Source organism: Equus quagga, chromosome 15 (genome assembly GCF_021613505.1).
Source record: "Equus quagga isolate Etosha38 chromosome 15, UCLA_HA_Equagga_1.0, whole genome shotgun sequence".
NCBI classification, from domain to species: domain Eukaryota; kingdom Metazoa; phylum Chordata; class Mammalia; order Perissodactyla; family Equidae; genus Equus; species Equus quagga.
The window spans coordinates 64471640-64489900 of record NC_060281.1 but is presented as its reverse complement, the minus strand read 5'-3'; the positions used below and the strand labels follow the sequence as shown (position 1 = coordinate 64489900).

The window sequence follows — 18261 nt, the reverse complement described above, 5'->3', positions numbered from 1 at the left end:
TTGCATTTAGGTCTTTGATCCATTTTGAGTTCACACGCGCCCGTGGTGAGAGGTGGGGTGCACCCTCACTCTTCTCCAGGCGGACGCCCAGTTCCCAGCCCCGCTCGGTGAAAAGCCAAGCCACTTTCGAGGGAGACGGCTTCCCGCGCTGCACGCCCTCTGCTCGGCTCCCAGCCCGCGGCCCCGAGCCGCAGCCCGCCCTCCGCCCCGACCCTCCGTCCGGTCCGGGCGCCCGCGGTCGAGACGCCGGCCTGTTGCCACCGCAGCCGGCACCTGACCCCGCCTTCGGGGGCGGGCGGCTCACCGACCCCTCCCGGACCGGCAGCCGAGCCCACCGCGCGCTCCCGCGGGAGGAGCGAGCGCACGGCCGCGCCCCGCCCTCGCAACGCCCCTCGCGCAACGCCCCCGGTCCGCCGCGGACCCATCAGCCCGCGCCCTCGCACGGCCTCTCTAGCCCTCCCGGCCGTCTCGACGCCTCCCGCCCCGCTGACGTCACGCCGGCCGCCGACGCGCAGCTGCGGGCGCGGGCGCGTCCCTTCCGGCTCGCCGTAGCGGGCGCGCCGCCGCTTCGTCCGCCCGCGGCCCCGGATGCGCCGAGCGGAGAGGCGCCGCCTCGTCCCGGACGCCAGGCCCCAATCCCCAGCCCGACGCGGCCGGAACGCGGCCCAGGCCCCGGGTAGGTGGGGGCGCGGCGGGGCGCGGGCGCGGGGAGCTCCCGGGGGGCCGCGCCGAGGGGCCCGCCGTCTCCCCGCCGGCTCCGGGCGTCGCGCGAGAGCAGGCCGCGGCCGCCGTGTGCGCTGTGGGGCGGCGGGGAGGCGGGCTGTGGGGCGGGGGCGGGGTCGAGCGGCCCCCCGGGAGCCTCCCGGCGCGTGGACCGCGTGGGGGCCCGCGCGGAGCTGGTGTGAGCATCCGGCCGGCTCTGCGCGGAGACGCCGCCGGGAGCGCCGGGGCTCTGCGGACCCCGAGTCGGCCGCTCCGCGGGGCGCCGCGCGCGGTCTTCGCGCCGCGGGGCTGAGGTCAGCCGCGGGTCCGGCGCTTTATTTGGGTTTGGTTCTTGGGTTTCGATGCCCGACTCTTTGGACAGGGTGGGCATCCCCCTGCGTTGGCTGTCCGCGCGAGGCCCTCCCGCCTTCGCAGCGGGGATCAGGTGCCGGGGGACAGTGACTTGTCAAAGCAGTCGACGAGGGACACCTGGGGCGAATTCAGACCCAGCTCTCAACCCCAGCACAGCCGGGCAGTCGGAGCGTTCCGGTCTCCAGCCCCCTCCCTGGCCCGCCTGCCCTCCTCAGAAGGCCTCCGGGCCTTTGCGCTGGCTGTTCGCTGCGCCCGGAACGCTTGTCCCGCAGAGATCTGCAGCCCTCAGCTCTCTGCTCAGATGTCATCTTATCAGTCAGAGAAAAAGAGCATAGCAGAGTGCTAATAGTGTTATTCCTGGGATTGTAGATGGGTTTCATTCTCTTTGTTGTATTTTCTGATGGCATTTTTTAATGATATGTGCAGTTAAATGGTTTTGTAACTTTCTTGGTGGAGCCAATAAATATGCCCTTTGAATAGTTGGGAAAAGTGTAAAAGTATATTTTAAACTGTAAATCATTTTCTGTCACCCAAAGATAAACAGCTTCTTTATGGTCTCTTGTTCTATCCATGTAAATTTTTTTTTTTATAGTTGGGATTGTATAATGGAACTTTGTGCTTTTAAAAGCATATGGTTAGCATGATCATGTGCCCTTAAACCCTGTACAGTAATTGCTGTTAGTGTTGTAGTATTTGTGAACCGTTATTTAACCTCTTGTATTTGATCCACCATTTCTTGCCTACTCAAAGCCGTGGTTTTAATTTTCTTGCCTTGTCTTAAGTTTATCTTCTCTCCAAAGTATTCTTATCAACATAGAAACTCCAGCTGTCATTTCTAGGTCTTAACTTCTTTTTATACCGGAATGGCAAAGAATCATGTACTCCATGTCACTGTTTTCTCTCTTTCCCGTTTCTCTTCAACCAACCTCAGTTAGGCTTTTGGTCTCACCTCTCCTCTGAAGCAGCTGCTCTTGGGGTTACTGGTGCAGCCACATTGCCAAGACCTGCTGTGGGCAGCCTTTGACCGGACTATCCATGGCTTCCTTCAAACACTGTCTCGCTATGGCACTGAGACGCCACACTGTTCTCCTTTTGTCTTGCTGGCTGCTACCCCTAGTCTCCGTGATGGTTCCTTCTCATCTCCCTTACCTGTAGATATAATGCTTCAGGCCACTCCTCAGACTTGCCCTGGTCTCTTCATCCAGGGGATCTCATTCTGTGTCATGACTGTCGGTCACGTGTCAACATGTCCTGAATGTGTATCTCCTGGCTGGATCTTCCCATTCCAAACTGCCACATTTACTTGTGTGAAACTTGCTTCTTACTATTGCATCGCAGTCGAAAGCACCTCCATTCTTCCAGTTGCTCAGATCAGAACTCCTTGTGTGATCTCTGCATTCCTTCCAGATTCTAAATCTGATCTGTCAGCACTGTCAAAATTGATCTCATACCTGACTGCTCCTCACTGTCTCCTTGGCTACAGCAGCAGTTCACACCCTACATGTTGTCTCTCATCTGGGTTATTCCAACGACCTCTTCTCTGCTCTCTTGAGCTGCTCTGCAGTTGACTCTGAACATAGCATCTGGCTGATGTTTTTAAAACAGAAATCAGGTCATGCACTTCTTTGCTCAAAGCTTTCCAGGGTTTCTTATCTCCCTCAGAAAAAAAGCCAAAGTTCTTAAAGATAGTTTGTGAAGCTGCTTGTGAGCAGGTTCCTGCTGCCCCTGTGATCTCATGTCCCTGCACCCCACTCCTTGTCCCTTGGCTCCAGCTACATGCTCAAGGTCTGGGCATGTGTTGTCCTGCCTGGAACGTCAGGTCCCTACGTAGTCAGGGGTCTGACTCTCGCTCTGTGAGGTCTGTCTTCAGAAGTCCCCCTTCATGGAGGCTCCTGCGTAACTGGCACCTTGCTCACCAGCTGCATCCCTTTCCTTGCCTGAGCTTTACCATTGCGCTTATGGTCTGGCACTCACTGACTTGTTATTGCTTGACGGCCCCGCCTCTTGGACTATGCTTTGTTCACTCTTGCACCCCCAGTGCTTCAAATAGCGTGTGATGGAGTAAGTGCTTGGTAAAAACTTTTTGAGTAAATAATGCAGAGATTTTTTTGTAAGGCAGCTGGATTTGGTAGAGATCTAGTCACACAGGGTAATTAATAATTATAGTGGATACTGAGGATAGACTTCACACGCTGTGAGTTAGAGGAGGGATAGGCTCATGCAGGGGGTGAGGTTTGATGTAGACCTTGGTTTTGGTAGGTAGAAATGAAAGGGAGGGAGTCAAGTTGGAGGTGGGAAAGCTTGAGGCTGTTCAAGGAAGGATGCATTTGTGCCAGGGGCCCTGTGTGAGGTTGGATGTCCCACTCTGGCAGCGTGGTGTCTTCCTGTGCAGGGTCTGTCCACCCTCCGTTTCCTGGCAGTGAATTCTGTTGGTGCTTTCTCTCTCTACCCCTCCTCCCTCAGGTTTCTTTATATCTGAGTGCATATCTTGTGTGGGAATTAACGCTTCCTTCTGTTAGGGAGTTTGTGGTTGCCCATCTCGGCCTCCGGGGTCTGTGACTGGAACCTGGTCTTTGTATTCCCTGAAGCCCCGCAGTCCCAATGTGCACTTGGAGGGCAGAGAGCATTCTCTGCAGAGGGAGCTTCTGGAGGATGGTAGTGCTTTTTTGGGAAAAGAGGGTTTCATGTGGCTAGACGTGGAATGTTTGAGGTGAAGGTGTTTGTGTGTAGCTGCTGCTGCTGTGCTGGTGGGGTTCATTCTCCATCCCAGCCTTGACTCGCCTTGAGCTGCTTTCTCACAAAACTGCAACATGGTGGTGGTGCCTGGATCTCAAGGGCCTCAGACTCCCTCTGCGAACGCTGAGCACATTTCAGCTGCGCACAGGCCTGCTCTGTGTGGACCGCTGGAGACACAGCTCACCGGGTGCCCTGAGCATCTCCCTTCATCTTGGCCTACCCTAAGCCCTCTCTGGCCGTTTACCAGGACTGCCAGTCTCACCTGTTTGCTAGTTTTCACAAGTGTCAGTGAAATGTGTATCAGCGTCTCTCTGATTGTAGAGAGTCCAGGTTTAAAAAAGTGTCACTTAATCTTACTCCCTTGATTTGATTTTAGTCTCATCATTAACTTTATTATTATTTATTTATTTTTTTGAGGAAGATTAGCCCTGAGCTAACATCTGCTGCCAACCCCTCTCTTTTTTGCTGAGGAAGACTGGCCCTGAGCTAATGTCTGTGCCCATCTTCCGCTACTTCATATGTGGGACACCTGCCACAGCATGGCTTGACAAACGATGTGTAGGTCCTCACCCAGGAGCCAAACTGGCGAACTCTGGGCTGCAGAAGAGGAACGTGCGAAGTTAGCCAGTGTGCCATGGGGCTAGCCCCCATCATTAACTTTAGTTTAAAATTTAAGATTATTTAAATTAGCTAAACTAGGGCATGACTTTATTTGTTCAAAGATGGAGATGGTTAAAACGGTGGGGAACCACCATCTTCAGTGTCTCTTCCCCTTCTTTCTCTGTCTTCCATCACTGCCCTGGGCCAGGCTGTCTCTGTTGCTGCTTGTCGTCTTGCCTTAGCCTCGCTGCCCCTGGGTTTCCTCCCTTCCCGTAGGATGTTGTTACTTTTAGGCCATTTCAGTAGGCAGAGTTAGGAGATGTGTTTTAGGGAGGAAAGCCCTATGTTGATGCTGCCCGTTCTCATCCAGCACCATGGGGTTGTTCCGAGACCCTTCCTTCGCCGTTCTGCTGGGGACTGTGCTGTCCTTTAAAGAGTTAGATTATTTTTGTTTTTGTTTGTATTCAGTTTTAGGGAGTTCTTTATACTATCGATTTAATTTTGTTTTTTGAATGTGTAACACTTTCACATGATTCCTAAATTCGTGATGACACAACATGGTTACTCAGAAGTCTCACTTTCTGGGGGCTGGCCCGGTGGTGCAGCGGTTCAGTTCGTACGTTCTGCTTCTGTCGCCCGGGGTTCGCCGGTTCGGATCCCGGGTGCGGACATGGCACTGCTCGTCAAGCCATGCTGTGGTAGGCGTCCCACATAAAAAGTAGAGGAAAATGGGCATGGATGTTAGCTCAGGGCCAGTCTTCCTCAGCAAAAAGAGGAGGGTTGGCAGCAGATGTTAGTTCAGGGCTAATCGTCCTCAAAAAAGAAAAAAAAAGTATCACTTTCTTCCTTGCCCTGCCCCTCTATTCACGTCACTCCCTGTACATCACCAGCCTCATTTGTTTCCGGCTTATTCTTTCTGAGTTTCTTTTTTGCAAAAGTAAGATGTTTATGGGGTGTCATTCCTTCTAGACTTTGTTAGTGGACATAAGTAGGAAATATATTTTTAAGAAAAAAATGTGCAGATATGTACGTATCTCTTTATTTTTGTAAAAAAGAATGCAAGAAAGATACATCTCTATGTATCCGTCTGTCTGTCTTCTTCCTTTCTTATACAAGGGTAGTATCCCATATATAGTTTTTTGCAGTTTGCTTATTTGACTTAACAGTATGTGTTCTGGAAATGGCTGTTTATCAGTTCATGGAGATCTTGTTCATTCTTTTGTACAGCTGCATAGTGCTCCACTGAATGAATGTACCATGGTGTAGTCAATCAGTCTCTTAAATATGGACATATAGTTATTTCCCTTATTTTGCATTTGTGAGTAATGCCATAGTGAATAAACTTTGTGCTTATGTACTTTCATATTCATGGTGTTAAATGGTGCCAGATCTCCTCTGTAGGGTTGGACAGTTTATATCCCACAGCAGAGTTGAGAGGGCCTGGTTCCCCACAGCCTCATCAACAGAGTGTGTTGTCTGGCTTTTGAATTTTTGTTAGTCTGATAGATGAGAAGTGATATTTCAACTTAGTTTTATGTTTGTGTTACGCTTCGTTTTACTGATTTTTTTCAATAGGAAATCCCATTCATAAATATAGACTAGGAGAGAGTGAGTTGAACCAAACATTTAATTTGGTACTGGAGAGCAGCCTTGTAGAGAGATACTTAGAGTGTTTTCTCTATTTTTTTTTTTGAGGAAGATTAGCCCTGAGCTAACTACTGCCAGTCCTCCTCTTTTTGCTGAGGAAGCCTGGCCCTGAGCTAACATCCGTGCCCATCTTCCTCTACTTTATATGTGGGACGCCTACCACAGCGTGGTGTGCCAAGGGTGCCTTGTCCGCACCTGGGATCTGAACTGGCGAACTCCGGGCCGCCAAGAAGCGGAACATGAGAACTTAACTGCTGCGCCGCCCGGCCAGCCCCCAGTGTTTTGGTGGATTGTGGCCTTAGTTAGGAAGAGCAAGCCTAGATGTTGGTTTTTGCTGGTGACTGTGGTGGAGATGTGTGTTTGGAAGTTGTGGACCATTCCTTATTTTCGGCAGGCTGTGCCCATCCTCCGTTTCTACCCTGTGTTTCCTCATGGCCTGCAGGGGGCTGTTGGCCCAGACACTGCCTGTGCCTCGGACATGGGGGCTTCTTCCCTTTCGAAGTGCTCTCTTGGCAGTGATGTGGCTGTGGAGAAACACTTCTCCCCTGTCACAGCAGTGCTCCCTGGGTGCTTAACAGCACAAGGCCCTTGGCTTTGGCCTCATGGGGCACCATGACAGCAGTGAGTGGGGTGGCTTAGAGCCTCTGCTCAGCTCCAGCTGGCTGTTGCCTGGTGAGATGTGGCCCAGTGTCGCCAGTATTTTGAATTTTTAATGAATGAAGCTGACAACTTAGGATTTTATGTGAAATCTCCTGATTTAAAGATATTGAATGAAATAAATCCAAACAGCAGACCCCATTGTACAGAATAAACAAACTGTCTTTAGTCTGGATTTAGCCCGGGCACCTGTGATTGCCAGCCTCTCCCTTCAGGGCGATGCAGGAACTCTCCAGTGGGGTGTAATTGGCGCCCTGAGCCCTGGCTCTCTCTGTGTCTTCAGTCTTGGTCTCCAGCATGCTAATACTTTAGTAATTTACTCCTCCTCTGCTTTTCTCTCACTCTCCTGTTTACTCACCCAAGTACCTACTGAGTATCTCTGAGGTGCCAGGCTCTGTTGTAGATGCTGGTAGTTCATCAGTGAGCAGTCTGACGTGCTCCCTTACACCACACAGCTGTGGTTGGCCAAAGATGTGTCTTTTAATGTGTACAGACATAGAGAAATACATATACACTTATATACATTTAGTCATATTGAATTTTTAAAAACATATGTTCCACTGCACATGTATACATACACGTGTATATGCTATACGTATCTTCAACTTTACTCAAGATATATAATTTCAGTATGTACAAATTTCTCCCTTCTTTTTTTAGTGGCTGCCTTTAAGGGGTGGCTATACCAGATTTTGTTAAAATCCCCTATAGGTGGGCATTTACATTGTTGGCAATTTTTGATATTATAAATAATATTATAAGGAACATACTTGGACAGTTGTGCATTTCCATGAATGATCCCTAAAAGTGGAGTTCCTTGATCAGTGCACATTAGAGTTGTGGTGGGTAGTGTGCCACATCATCCTTCAGAGCAGTAGCTGGCTTTACTTACCTCATGTGTAGGTAGGGTTCCCCCTCCCCGGCAGCCTTACTGGGCCTGAACATCATCAGCCTTTTTGATCTTCGCTAACCTGCTAAACAGTCGTTTCCTCACTTTATTTTGTATCTCTTTATCAACAAGGTTGAGCATTCTTGATGTTATCCATCATTTGTATTTCTTGCAGAATTGCTGGTTTATGTCCTCTTTTCTTCTTGGGTTGTTTGGATTCTTTTGATTTGTGAGAATTCTTTTTTTTCCTGCTTCTCCCCAAATCCCTCCAGTACATAGTTGTATATATTATTTGTGGGTCCTTCTAGTTGTGGCATGTGGGACGCTGCCTCAGCATGGCCTAATGAGGGGTGCCGTGTCTGCACCCAGGATCTAAACTGGTGAAACCCTGAGCCGCCGAAGCGGAGTGTGCGAACTTAACCACTCAGCCATGGGGCCGGCTCCCTAATTTGTGAGAATTCTTGGTATAAGGATGAGTAACCTTTTGTCTGTTATATATGCTTCGAATATTTATCAACCTCTTTGACTTTTTTATTGTAATGTTTTTCTTTAGTAACATCTGTCAATTTTTCTTATTTTTTCAATAAACACTGTTCCTAGGTTTCGTGTCGTGTTTAAGAAACTCTTCTCCACCCCAAAATGATAAAGATGTCATATGTTTTAAAATATTTTTATGGTTTGATGCCCCCCCACCCCTGGAGTAATTTTGTGAATGGTGTGAGCTGTGGGGGTGGATCTTTTATTTTTCTAAATGAATTGATTTGAGAAAGTTTGGATTTTAATTCTCTGTCATCGCAGGAAGCTATTTTGAGTTTAATAATGCTTCAAAGTGACTTTTTATTTCAAAATTCTTAATAGCAGTCAGAAACTCTTTTTAAAGATTTTATTTTTTTTTTCCTTTTTCTCCCCAAAGCTCCTGGTACATAGTTGTATATTCTTCATTGTGGGTCCTTCTAGTTGTGGCACGTGGGACGCTGCCTCAGCGTGGTTTGATGAGCAGTGCCATGTCCACGCCCAGGATTCGAACCAACGAAACACTGGGCCGCATGCAGAGGAGCACGTGGTTAACCACTCGGCCACAGGGCCAGCCCCGAGAAACTCTTAAAAAATAGCAGTCTGTCTGTGGGAGGCATTGTTCTTTTTGGGTGCAGATCTTGGTGAGGCACAGATTCGTGGACCCCACAGAACTCTGTAAGGCTTATTGGGTGAACAACTGCCAGAGGGGGCAGGGAGGCAAGGACAGATAGGAAGCAGGGGTCTTGTTACTTAAGGACTAGGACTGCCTAGGTTTGTGGGATGGACTGGAGTAGAGAGCTGGAGTCTCTTCTGGCTATGGTGTGTCATTTTCTTTATGTGTTGGATCAGCCATGAAAAGCCTGGTTCTTTCAGTTAACAGGTATACCGCAGGTGCTAGTGGCGTCCACCGGGAGGGTGTAGTGCCTGCCACATGCTCCTTGCAGTTAACTTGCTCTGTTGCGCTCATCTCTATGCTTCGGTATACTGCCAAAGCAGGAAGGAGTCAGTGTGGCAAACGGCATGGCTGCATCATTGCCAGAGCAAGTCATGTGAGCACACCAACTGAGGCCAGGGAAGTGCCCACCTGTGTTGTGGCTGGCAGGAGAGTCAGGAGTGTTTGGTGAGCAGCACCAACTGAGATGCATGATAATTAAGGACAAAGGTGGAAAGCGTAGAAAGGTAGCAGGAAAAAACCAAAGTGTACACTGTCATGTATTCAGTATTAATGCTTTTTTGCATAGATGTATCAAAGTTTGATGTTTATTGTTGGACATGCCACCTTTTTTGTTGTAAACAGTATTTCAGTGGACATCCTTGTGTATTGTAACGTAGCTCTAATTTTGTTCTTAAGTTGATCTGGAAGTTGGGTTACTGGGTCAGAAGACGTGAGTGTGCTGTAAGACTCTTGATACCTCCTGCCAAGTTGCCTTCTGGAATTTCCACTTGAAAATGTTCCCAGACACTACTTGTAGCCCTCTGTCTGCCCTCCACACCCACTGTTCTGTTGGTCCCTTCTGCTCTGAATTTGTGCTTGCTGTGTCCCAGCCCACATTCCCCTCCCCTTCACCTTGTTCTCCATCCAGCCTGGGAGCTATTTGCATAGCAGAACTACCCAAAGCCAGGGAGGCTGACCAGAGGGCTGGATCTGTTTAGGGAAATGTGCAGGCAGAGAGGGAGATGGGTTTGGAAGGGGAGCAAGGCTCATGACTTGAGCTCCCTGCTTGCTGAAGGGGAAGAGAAAGATTCCCAATCCCTAGCTGCCTGGGCTCTGGGGCGGGATGGCGGGGCGGCAGGAGCAGCTCCAGGCCCAGCGGGTGGGCTTGGGAGCAGGGCCTGTGAGTACCCTGGCTCCCAAACCTCTACCCTCCCTCTCTCAGATTCTGACCTGGAGAGCCATGCCCTACACTGAGAATAGGGCCCAGGTAGGTATTTCTTGTAGTAGCGTTTTCCTGGCGCCCAGTTGTGCCCCTTTATGATGTCAGCGTCACCCTGGGAGAGCAGCAGCAGGCATAGACAGTGAGCCTGTGATTGGCACCATCCTTGCCAGTGACACTGGTGTGATCTGCTCTTTGCTAGGCTGCATCAGTGCTGTAATGCAGCACCAATGACTTTGGCCTCCTCCTGAGCAGTATACTCCTCGAAGCATGTGCTTTAACAGGTTCACTCCAGCTTTTTCTCATGGACATTAAAATTAGAAACATAGCTGTTAAGAAGAAAAAGAGTGGGAACTGGCCCTGTGGCGTAGTGGTTAAGTTTGGCGTGCTCTGCTTTGGCAGCCTGGGTTTGTGGGTTTGGATCCTGGGCGCAGACCTACACCACTTGTCAGCCATGTTGTGGTGGCAACCCACATAAAAAGTGGAGGAAGATTGACACAGATGTTAGCTCAGGGCTGATCTTCCTCAGCAAAAAAAAAAAAAAAAAAAAGTTTTGTGATTGGTGATAGCTTTGCTCTCCATTGGGGTATCTGTCACACATTTTTTTTTTTTTAAAGATTTTATTTTTCCTTTTTCTCCCCAAAGTCCCCCCAAGTCCATAGTTGTGTATTTTTTTAGTTGTGGATCCTTCCAGTTGTGGCATGCGGGATGCCACTTCAGCATGGCCCGATGAGCGGTGCCATGTCTGTGCCCAGGATCCGAACCTGCGAAACCCTGGGCTGCCGAAGTGCACGAACTTAACCACTTGGCCATGGGGCCGGCCCCTGTCCCACATTTTTGAGGAACGCTGCTTTAAGCAAGTTTTTTTTTACAGTATAGTTGATTGAGTTTGCCTTTCTACCTTGACTCTTAGCTCACTGAAGTCAGGGAACCATGTTTTAAAAAAGTTGAGATGTGATTTATACATGGTAAAGTTAACACTTCAGTGTATGGTTCTGTGAATTTGGACAAACACATTCAGTCTTGTAATCGTCATCACAACTCCAATATAGAAGGGTTTCTACTCCCCCAGATTCCCTCCTGCCTCTTGACTCAACTCCTCCCACCGTCAGCCCAGCAGGTTCTGTCTAATCTCTGTCCCTGTGGTTTTGCCTGTTGCAGAATGTCATGTCATGTCAGTGACCCACGGTGCGTGGCCCTTGAGTCTGGCTCTGCTCCTTGGCATCTTGCAGCTCATCCTGGTGGGGGAATGTCAGGGGCGCGGTCCTTCTCTTGCTGAGGTGCCTCCGTTGTGTGGCTGTTCCAGCTCTTTTATTCTTTCGCCAGGTAAAGGTCAGTATTCATATTTCCATATGTTTCAGTGGATAGTTTTTAAATTTGTATTTTTAACAGAGTAGTGGTTATACTGTACAATATTGCTTTTTTCACTTAATGTGTCTGAAAATTTTTCCATTTTTATTACATAGTCTCCATCTAGAACTGGGACATTGGATATTTCTGGTTACTCTTCTCTTTACTTTTACTGTATTATTCTGCAATGAATATTTTTTATGCACAATTTAAAAAAAAATAGATAGGTGAGGGTCCCGCCTCATGGCCGAGTGGTTAAGTTCGCACGCTCCTCTTCTGCGGCCCAGGGCTTCGCTGGTTCAGATCCTGGGCGCGAACATGGCACCACTCATCAAGCCATGCTGAGGCAGCATCCCACGTGCCACAACTAGAAGGACCCACAATTTAAAAAAATATATACAACTATGTACTGTGAGGCTTTGGGGAGAAAGAGGAAAAATAAAATCTTTAAAAAAAAAAAGTAGATAGGTGAATTTCCTTAGGAGAGATTCCAGAGGTTGGCTCACTAGGTCAGAGGTAATGAGGGCAGCTGAGTCCCTTCTGCTTTCCCACCACCGTCTGTCACCCACCCCGTTAGGCACATCCTGGGCTCTGAGCCCTCTCTGATGTCTTCTGTCTCCTCCCACACCTCTTAGCGTGTTGGTAGGGCACCAGTGTGTCATTTAGCACCTTGGCCAGGTGGATCTGGGAAGAGTTATTCCAGTCTGTGTTGCTTTTATTAGTAGGTTGCACAGTTTCCTCTAAGCTGGTTCCATAGATGTTTTTCTTCTCTTGTGAACTGTTCTTCTCGTCCTTAATTCATTTTTCTATTGGGATTTCAGTGTTTTATCAATTTGTAGGAGTGCTTTTTATAATAGTACTGGTCATAGTCGTTTGTCATAATTACTTCAAATATTCTTCCTGCACCCAGCCCTCTGGCTGAGTGGTTAAGTTCGCATGCTTCGCTTTGGCGGCCTAGGGTTTTGCCAGTTTAGATCCTGGGCGTGGACGTGGCACCGCTCATCAGGCCACGTTGAGGCGACGTCCCACACGCCACAACTAGAGGGACCCACAACTAGAATATACAGCTATGTACTGGAGGGATTGGGGGAGAAAAAGCAGAAAAAAAGAGAAGATTGGCAACCGTTGTTAGCTCAGGTGCCAATCTTTAAAAAAAAAAATTTTCAAGATATTTGGTTTTTGATTTTGATGATTTACTTTAGAGTTTTAAACATTTTTAAATTGCGTGTCCTCAAATCCGTCCATCTTTTCAGATACAACTTTACTGTTTTTATGTTTAGGAAATTGAATTTCCTTTAGAGCTTTAGTAAGTATTCACTTTTGTATTATTTGTTTTTCTGTTTTGATGAATGATTTGTGGTTAGAATTTAGATAGAATTTTCTCAGTGTGTTAATCAGTTGTCATAACATTTTTTGTTCCCTGGTTCTGACCTTTCTCCTGGTTTTGTGAGTTATTATAAGTGAGGTTTTTTTCTTTCCTTTGTTCTCTCTTACTGATTGCTTTTGATATTCTGGGAATGTAGTCTAAGGAAACAATCTTAAATATACCCTGATGTGTTTGTTTATTCTATTTCTGTGCCAGTTCCACACTAATCTCCCTCATAATGCATTTTTAAAAAGATCAGAAACAAAACTCATTTTGAAAGCAACAGCATGCCTAAGAGTCCCCTCCCACGCTGTGTCCCACAGTTCACATCCACTCTGCTGGGCCCTCTGGTTGGGGGGCGAGGGTGGGAGTGGGCTCATGAGTTGCTAATTAAGGCCGTTCCTCCATGTGGTCCTTATTTTTCATTTAGACGTATTTGCTGCAGTTTACTCATGATCTTTGGACTGTATCTTCAGAGATAGCCATCAGAGCAGAAAATCCTTCTCTGCTAGTTTAAATATGCACTGATTTTAATGTTTCCTCAAGAGTTACATGTGCACCATAATTATGTGGCGTTTTTTTTTAAAGATTGGCACCTGAGCTAACATCTGTTGCCAATCTTCTTTTTTTTTTTTTCTTCTTCTCCCCAAAGGCCCCCGGTACATAGTTGGGTATTCTAGTTGTAAGTGCCTCTGGTTGTGCTGTGTGGGATGCCACCTCAGTGTGGCCTGATGAGCAGTGCCGTGTCTGCACCCAGGATCCAAGCTGGCGAAACCCTGGGCCGCTCAAGCTGAGTGCGCAAACTTAACCACTCGGCCACGGGGCCAGCCCAGTAAATATGTGGCTTTTGATTTCATACATACAGGTGTTGCACCCGGGGGCCTGGGGCTGTGAGGGCATTCATATATGTGTATTTTAACCAGGGCCTGGGACTGTGGTAGCACTTATATGGTACATGTATTTCTACTTTATAAGTTTTGTATCTTCTGCTGTATGATGTTTTTCATCTCTTGTCCATTTTCTCAGTGAGATAAGCTGTGATGCCCTGAAGATGAAAGGGTGCTCCCGTGTGTCTTCCAGGGAGGGGTGGAAAGGAACGCCAAGAAATAGGGAGCTAAGTGTGTCAGTTAAGACTTGAGAGTTTTTATGGGGCTGGCTCCGTGGCTTAGTGTTTAAGTTTGGGTGCTCCGCTGCGGCAGCCCAGCGTTCGGATCCTGGGTGTGGACATGGCACCTCTTGTCAGGCCACGTTGAGGCAGCATCCCACATCCCACAACTAGAAGGACCTGCAACTAAGATACACAACTGTGTACGGGGGGTTTGGGGAGATAAAGCAGAAAAAAAAATAAAATTAAAAAGAAAAGATTGGCAACACTTATTAGCCCAGGTGCCAATCTTTAAAAAAAAAAAAAGACGAGAGTTTTAAATGGTGGATGGATATTTCTGTGCCCATGGCCCAGCCATGGTGGGGAGTAGATGGCAGCGGGGCTGTGCATATTGTCCTCTTCCTCGGGGGGTTTATCTCCCTGCAGATGTTGAGGCTCTAGCTGGGTCTCACTTGGCAGCGTTCTCCCTGTCTCTCCTCAGAGTTAGTCTCCTTGCTCTCTGTCCTCTCCTTTCTCCTGTCCTAAAAACTGACCTCCCTCAGTAGGTTTCTTCCACTGTCCCACCACTTTCTCTAGTGCTTTGCAGTGAGCAGAGTTTGGGCTGTGAGCCTCTTTGAAAGCTGTGGTTCCAGCTCCCAGAGAGTTTGCGGACCCAGAGAGTTAGGACTCTCCCCAGAGTGAGGGCCCAAGTCCCGGCTCTTCCCCTTCTCTTCCTGTGAGATTTTCTTGAAATTAACCCTCCACGTGTTCTTGTAGAGAATGCTGAGGGATGAGGCACCTTCGTTTTGTCCTAGCTCCTGTGACAGGCCATGTGCCTCCTGAGGGCTCCCTGGCCTGGGCCCTCTCCCCTGGGAGTGTAGAGTCTGACACATAATGGGAGCTCTGTGTGTTTGTGCTTGATTAACACGGGCGTGTGTGCAGTTGATGCTGCCCAGAAGTTCATGAGAACTGCTGGCTAGCAAGGGAGCTGGATATGCTGTTCTGGTGATGGAGTGATTGCAGCAGACAGCCCTGCCTGAACTCCTGCACCCAGCAGTGGTCACTGATGGCCTCCTCGGCACTGGGCAGCCATGAGCAGGGTGCCATGCCTCCACTGGGCGAGTTGAGCAAATAGCCCCACTGCACACAGAGACAGAGAAGGGCCGCTAGGCCAGGGGAAGGCTTCCGGGAAGAATCCTTCTGGTCACCAGTGCTGGCGGGAGCTCCACTCCTGCTGGGCCGGGAGAAAACGCCGCTGGTTACCTTCCACGGTAGCTGACGGGATCACCCACTCCTGCCAGGCACGTGCTGGCCTTGGGCACCGCATGACCAGAGGACCTGGGCCTCATCTGTGCTGAAGGAGATCATCTCCAGTGCCGCCTCATGTGTGGCTTGATAGGAACTAAAGAGACTGTTGTTTTCATCAGATGCCAGTGGAAACAGACCTCCCTAGTATCTCCCAGTGCTGCTGAGTGGTACTCTTAGTAAGTAGTGATCAGACAGTTTTCTTGGCTTCTAAGTAACTTGATTTTAACTTTGATTTTTCAGGACAACATTAAGCTGGATAAAAAGGGGGGCGATAATGCACCATGGCAGCGGCCCTCAGAATGTCCAGCACCAGCTGCAGAGGTCCAGGGTCTTCGCCAGCAGCGAAGGAGAGGAACAGCAGGCCCATCCAAATCCACCCCAGTCCCCCGCCACACCCTTCGCACCATCGGCGAGCCCGTCTGCACCCCAGTCACCCGGTTACCAAGTGCAGCAGCTGGTGAACAGGAGTCCGGTGGCTGGGCAGAACGTGAGCATCGCCCTTCAGAATGTTGGACCGGTGGTGGGAGGAAGCCCACAGATCACGCTCGCCCCTCTGCCGCTCCCCAGCCCCACCTCTCCAGGTTTTCAGTTCAGTGCCCAGCAGAGGCGGTTTGAGCATGGATCTCCGTCGTACATCCAGGTTACCTCGCCACTGTCCCAACAGGTGCAGACTCAGAGCCCCACCCAGCCCAGCCCTGGGCCGGGGCCGGGCCTGCAGAGCGTGCGGGCGGGCGCCCCTGGCCCCGGCCTGGGCCTTTGCAGCAGCAGCCCCACCGGGGGCTTTGTGGACGCCAGCGTGCTGGTGAGGCAGATCAGCTTGAGCCCCTCCAGTGGCGGGCACTTTGTGTTTCAGGAGGGCCCGGGCCTCGCCCAGATGGCTCAGGGAGCCCAGGTGCAGCTGCAGCATGCAGGGACTCCCATCTCAGTCAGAGAACGGAGACTCTCGCAGCCCCATGCGCAATCTGGGGGGACCGTCCACCACCTGGGACCCCAGAGCCCTGCGGCCTCGGGTGGGGCCGGCCTGCAGCCCCTGGCCAGCCCCAGCCACATCACCACGGCCAGCTTGCCACCCCAGATCAGCAGCATCATCCAGGGGCAGCTGATCCAGCAGCAGCAGGTGCTGCAGGGGCCGCCGCTGACCAGACCTCTGCTTCCCGGGGTCGGAGTCGGGGTTGGGGGGACTTCAGCATTTGGGATGACGTCCCCACCTCCCCCCACCAGCCCTTCCAGGACCACAGTGCCGCTGGGCCTCTCCAGCCTTTCTCTCACGTCTGCGGGGAGTGCGGGGGTGAGAAAGGCTCCCAAGAAGTTGGAGGAGATCCCCCCGGCCTCCCAGGAGCTGGCTGAGATGAGGAAGCAGTGCCTGGACTACCACTACAGAGAGATGGAGGCGCTGAAGGAGGCCTTCAAGGAGTATTTGATCGAACTGTTTTTCTTGCAACACCTTCAAGGGAACATGATGGATTTCTTAGCTTTTAAGAAGAAACATTATGCCCCGTTACAAGCTTATCTTAGGCAGAACGATTTGGACCTTGAAGAAGAAGAGGAGGAGGAGGAGGAGGAGGAAGAAAAGTCTGAGGTTATCAATGACGAGGTGAGAAACAGCAGTTTAATAATTAGAGGACTGTGCTGTGCAGATTTGCGTCTAGGCAACTGTAAACAAACAAGAACCTATGTGCATGGGTGTTTCTAAGATGTGGTTTCATAAGGATTTGATCCAGGAGTAAAATTGAGATGGATTTTGCTTTTTCCTTCCTGGAAAGGAAGAACTGGCCTATCTAGTTGTTGGGAGGAAGGTGCAGGATGGTGCTGAGAAATGCTGATTCAGAACCAAGTGCTTTCATTTAGAGCAAAGATTCTTCCCAGTTCGGAGAACTAACCTGGTGTGACCCATCCTTTCCCCTGGAGTCTGCTGAGGGTGTGGGTATCAGCCAACACTGAAGCCAAAGGCGTGGACACTTTGCACCTGGTTTTCCAGGTTCCACATTTTACTTACATGGGTCCATCCATTAAAAACACTGTGAACATGGTTTTGAATCACTTGCTTTTTATAGTATACCAGTTGTAATTATAAATTACTAGATATATTTATATGGTATCCTCATGATTAAAATACAGTTATTATGGCAGAAAACCATGAGAATTAGTTCAACGTTTAGATGTAGTCTTAGATTTTAGATCATATTTTAAAGTCACGCTTTTGCAGGTACCTATTGAATGTTATTTAAGATAGAATCTTTTTTAGATAGTGAAATTGTTGGGTGCCTGGAAGGGGTGCTTAATAAATCCCACAATTGGGATTTCTCAATACCATAGTGATTCCTAAGATGTTTTTATTTGTACTTGCTAAAAAAGAAGCTAATCAAAACAAGGCAATAGTGAGATGTACTGTAGTGCACTGTATTTTGTGCCTTTGTGTTGTGTAGTGTACACTATGTTGGTGGAGCTTATTTTGTTTTATGATATAGCTATAATAATTTAAATCTTTGTCAGCTCTTCTCCTGCAAAGAAATCAGCCTTTGGTGAACAAAAGCTGGTCTCTTTGCTAAGCCGTCCTCATTGATATTTATGGACGTATCTGTGTGGCTTGGCCATTGTGTGTTTTCTTTAACACCCTTTCCAGGTTGGACCATTTTTATTTTCCAAAAGGTTTATATGATTATGTTGAGGATTTCACCTCTGTTGCCATGAAATGGTGAAATTAATTCTGTGTTTGTACACCAGTGGTGTCTGTGGACTCAGTCCCCCTCATCTGTGTTTATGAAGAGAAAGAAAACCTTTTTTATAACTTCTTGCCGAAATAGACCTTTGTCCTTCTGACCCACGTATAGTGGGCAGTGGAGAGGCTGTTGTGCAAACTGCCTGTGAGGTGGTTAGGGCTTAGTTACTTGAAGTCTGTTTGCCATTCCCATTTTAAAAATTTGAAGTTGCAGAATCTAAAGATATTGCACTTATGACTTTACATTGGAGTTCTTGCAAGATTTGCACTTGAGTTAGACTGTTATGTTATAAATCTGTCATAAATCAGTTCAGTGTCCTTTTACAGGATTTTATGCAAAATTCCATTTTTAAACACCAAACATCAGTGAGCTATCAGCAATAAAATTCTAACAAAATTTTGAGCAATCTTAAAAATTAAGTTGCCTTTTTTTCTCAAAAT

General features: G+C 48.8%; 1 protein-coding gene across 17 annotated transcripts in view; it reads left to right on the top strand.

Annotated features, from left to right (window-relative positions):
• Window positions 1-519: 519 nt before the first annotated feature.
• Window positions 520-18261, top strand: part of LOC124226647 (E1A-binding protein p400) — a 119750-nt gene continuing 102008 nt past the window's right edge. For 15 of the 17 annotated variants that reach the window (XM_046640176.1, XM_046640174.1, XM_046640172.1 and 12 more), the window contains exons 1-3: window positions 531-676; window positions 11155-11325; window positions 15342-16695. In XM_046640176.1, coding sequence (XP_046496132.1) covers window positions 15376-16695 — 1320 coding nt within the window. In that variant the 5' untranslated portion in view covers window positions 531-676; window positions 11155-11325; window positions 15342-15375. Of the gene's footprint in view, window positions 677-11154; window positions 11326-15341; window positions 16696-18261 lie in introns of all 17 variants that reach the window. The other 2 variants (XM_046640165.1, XM_046640164.1) reach the window with 2 other exon arrangements.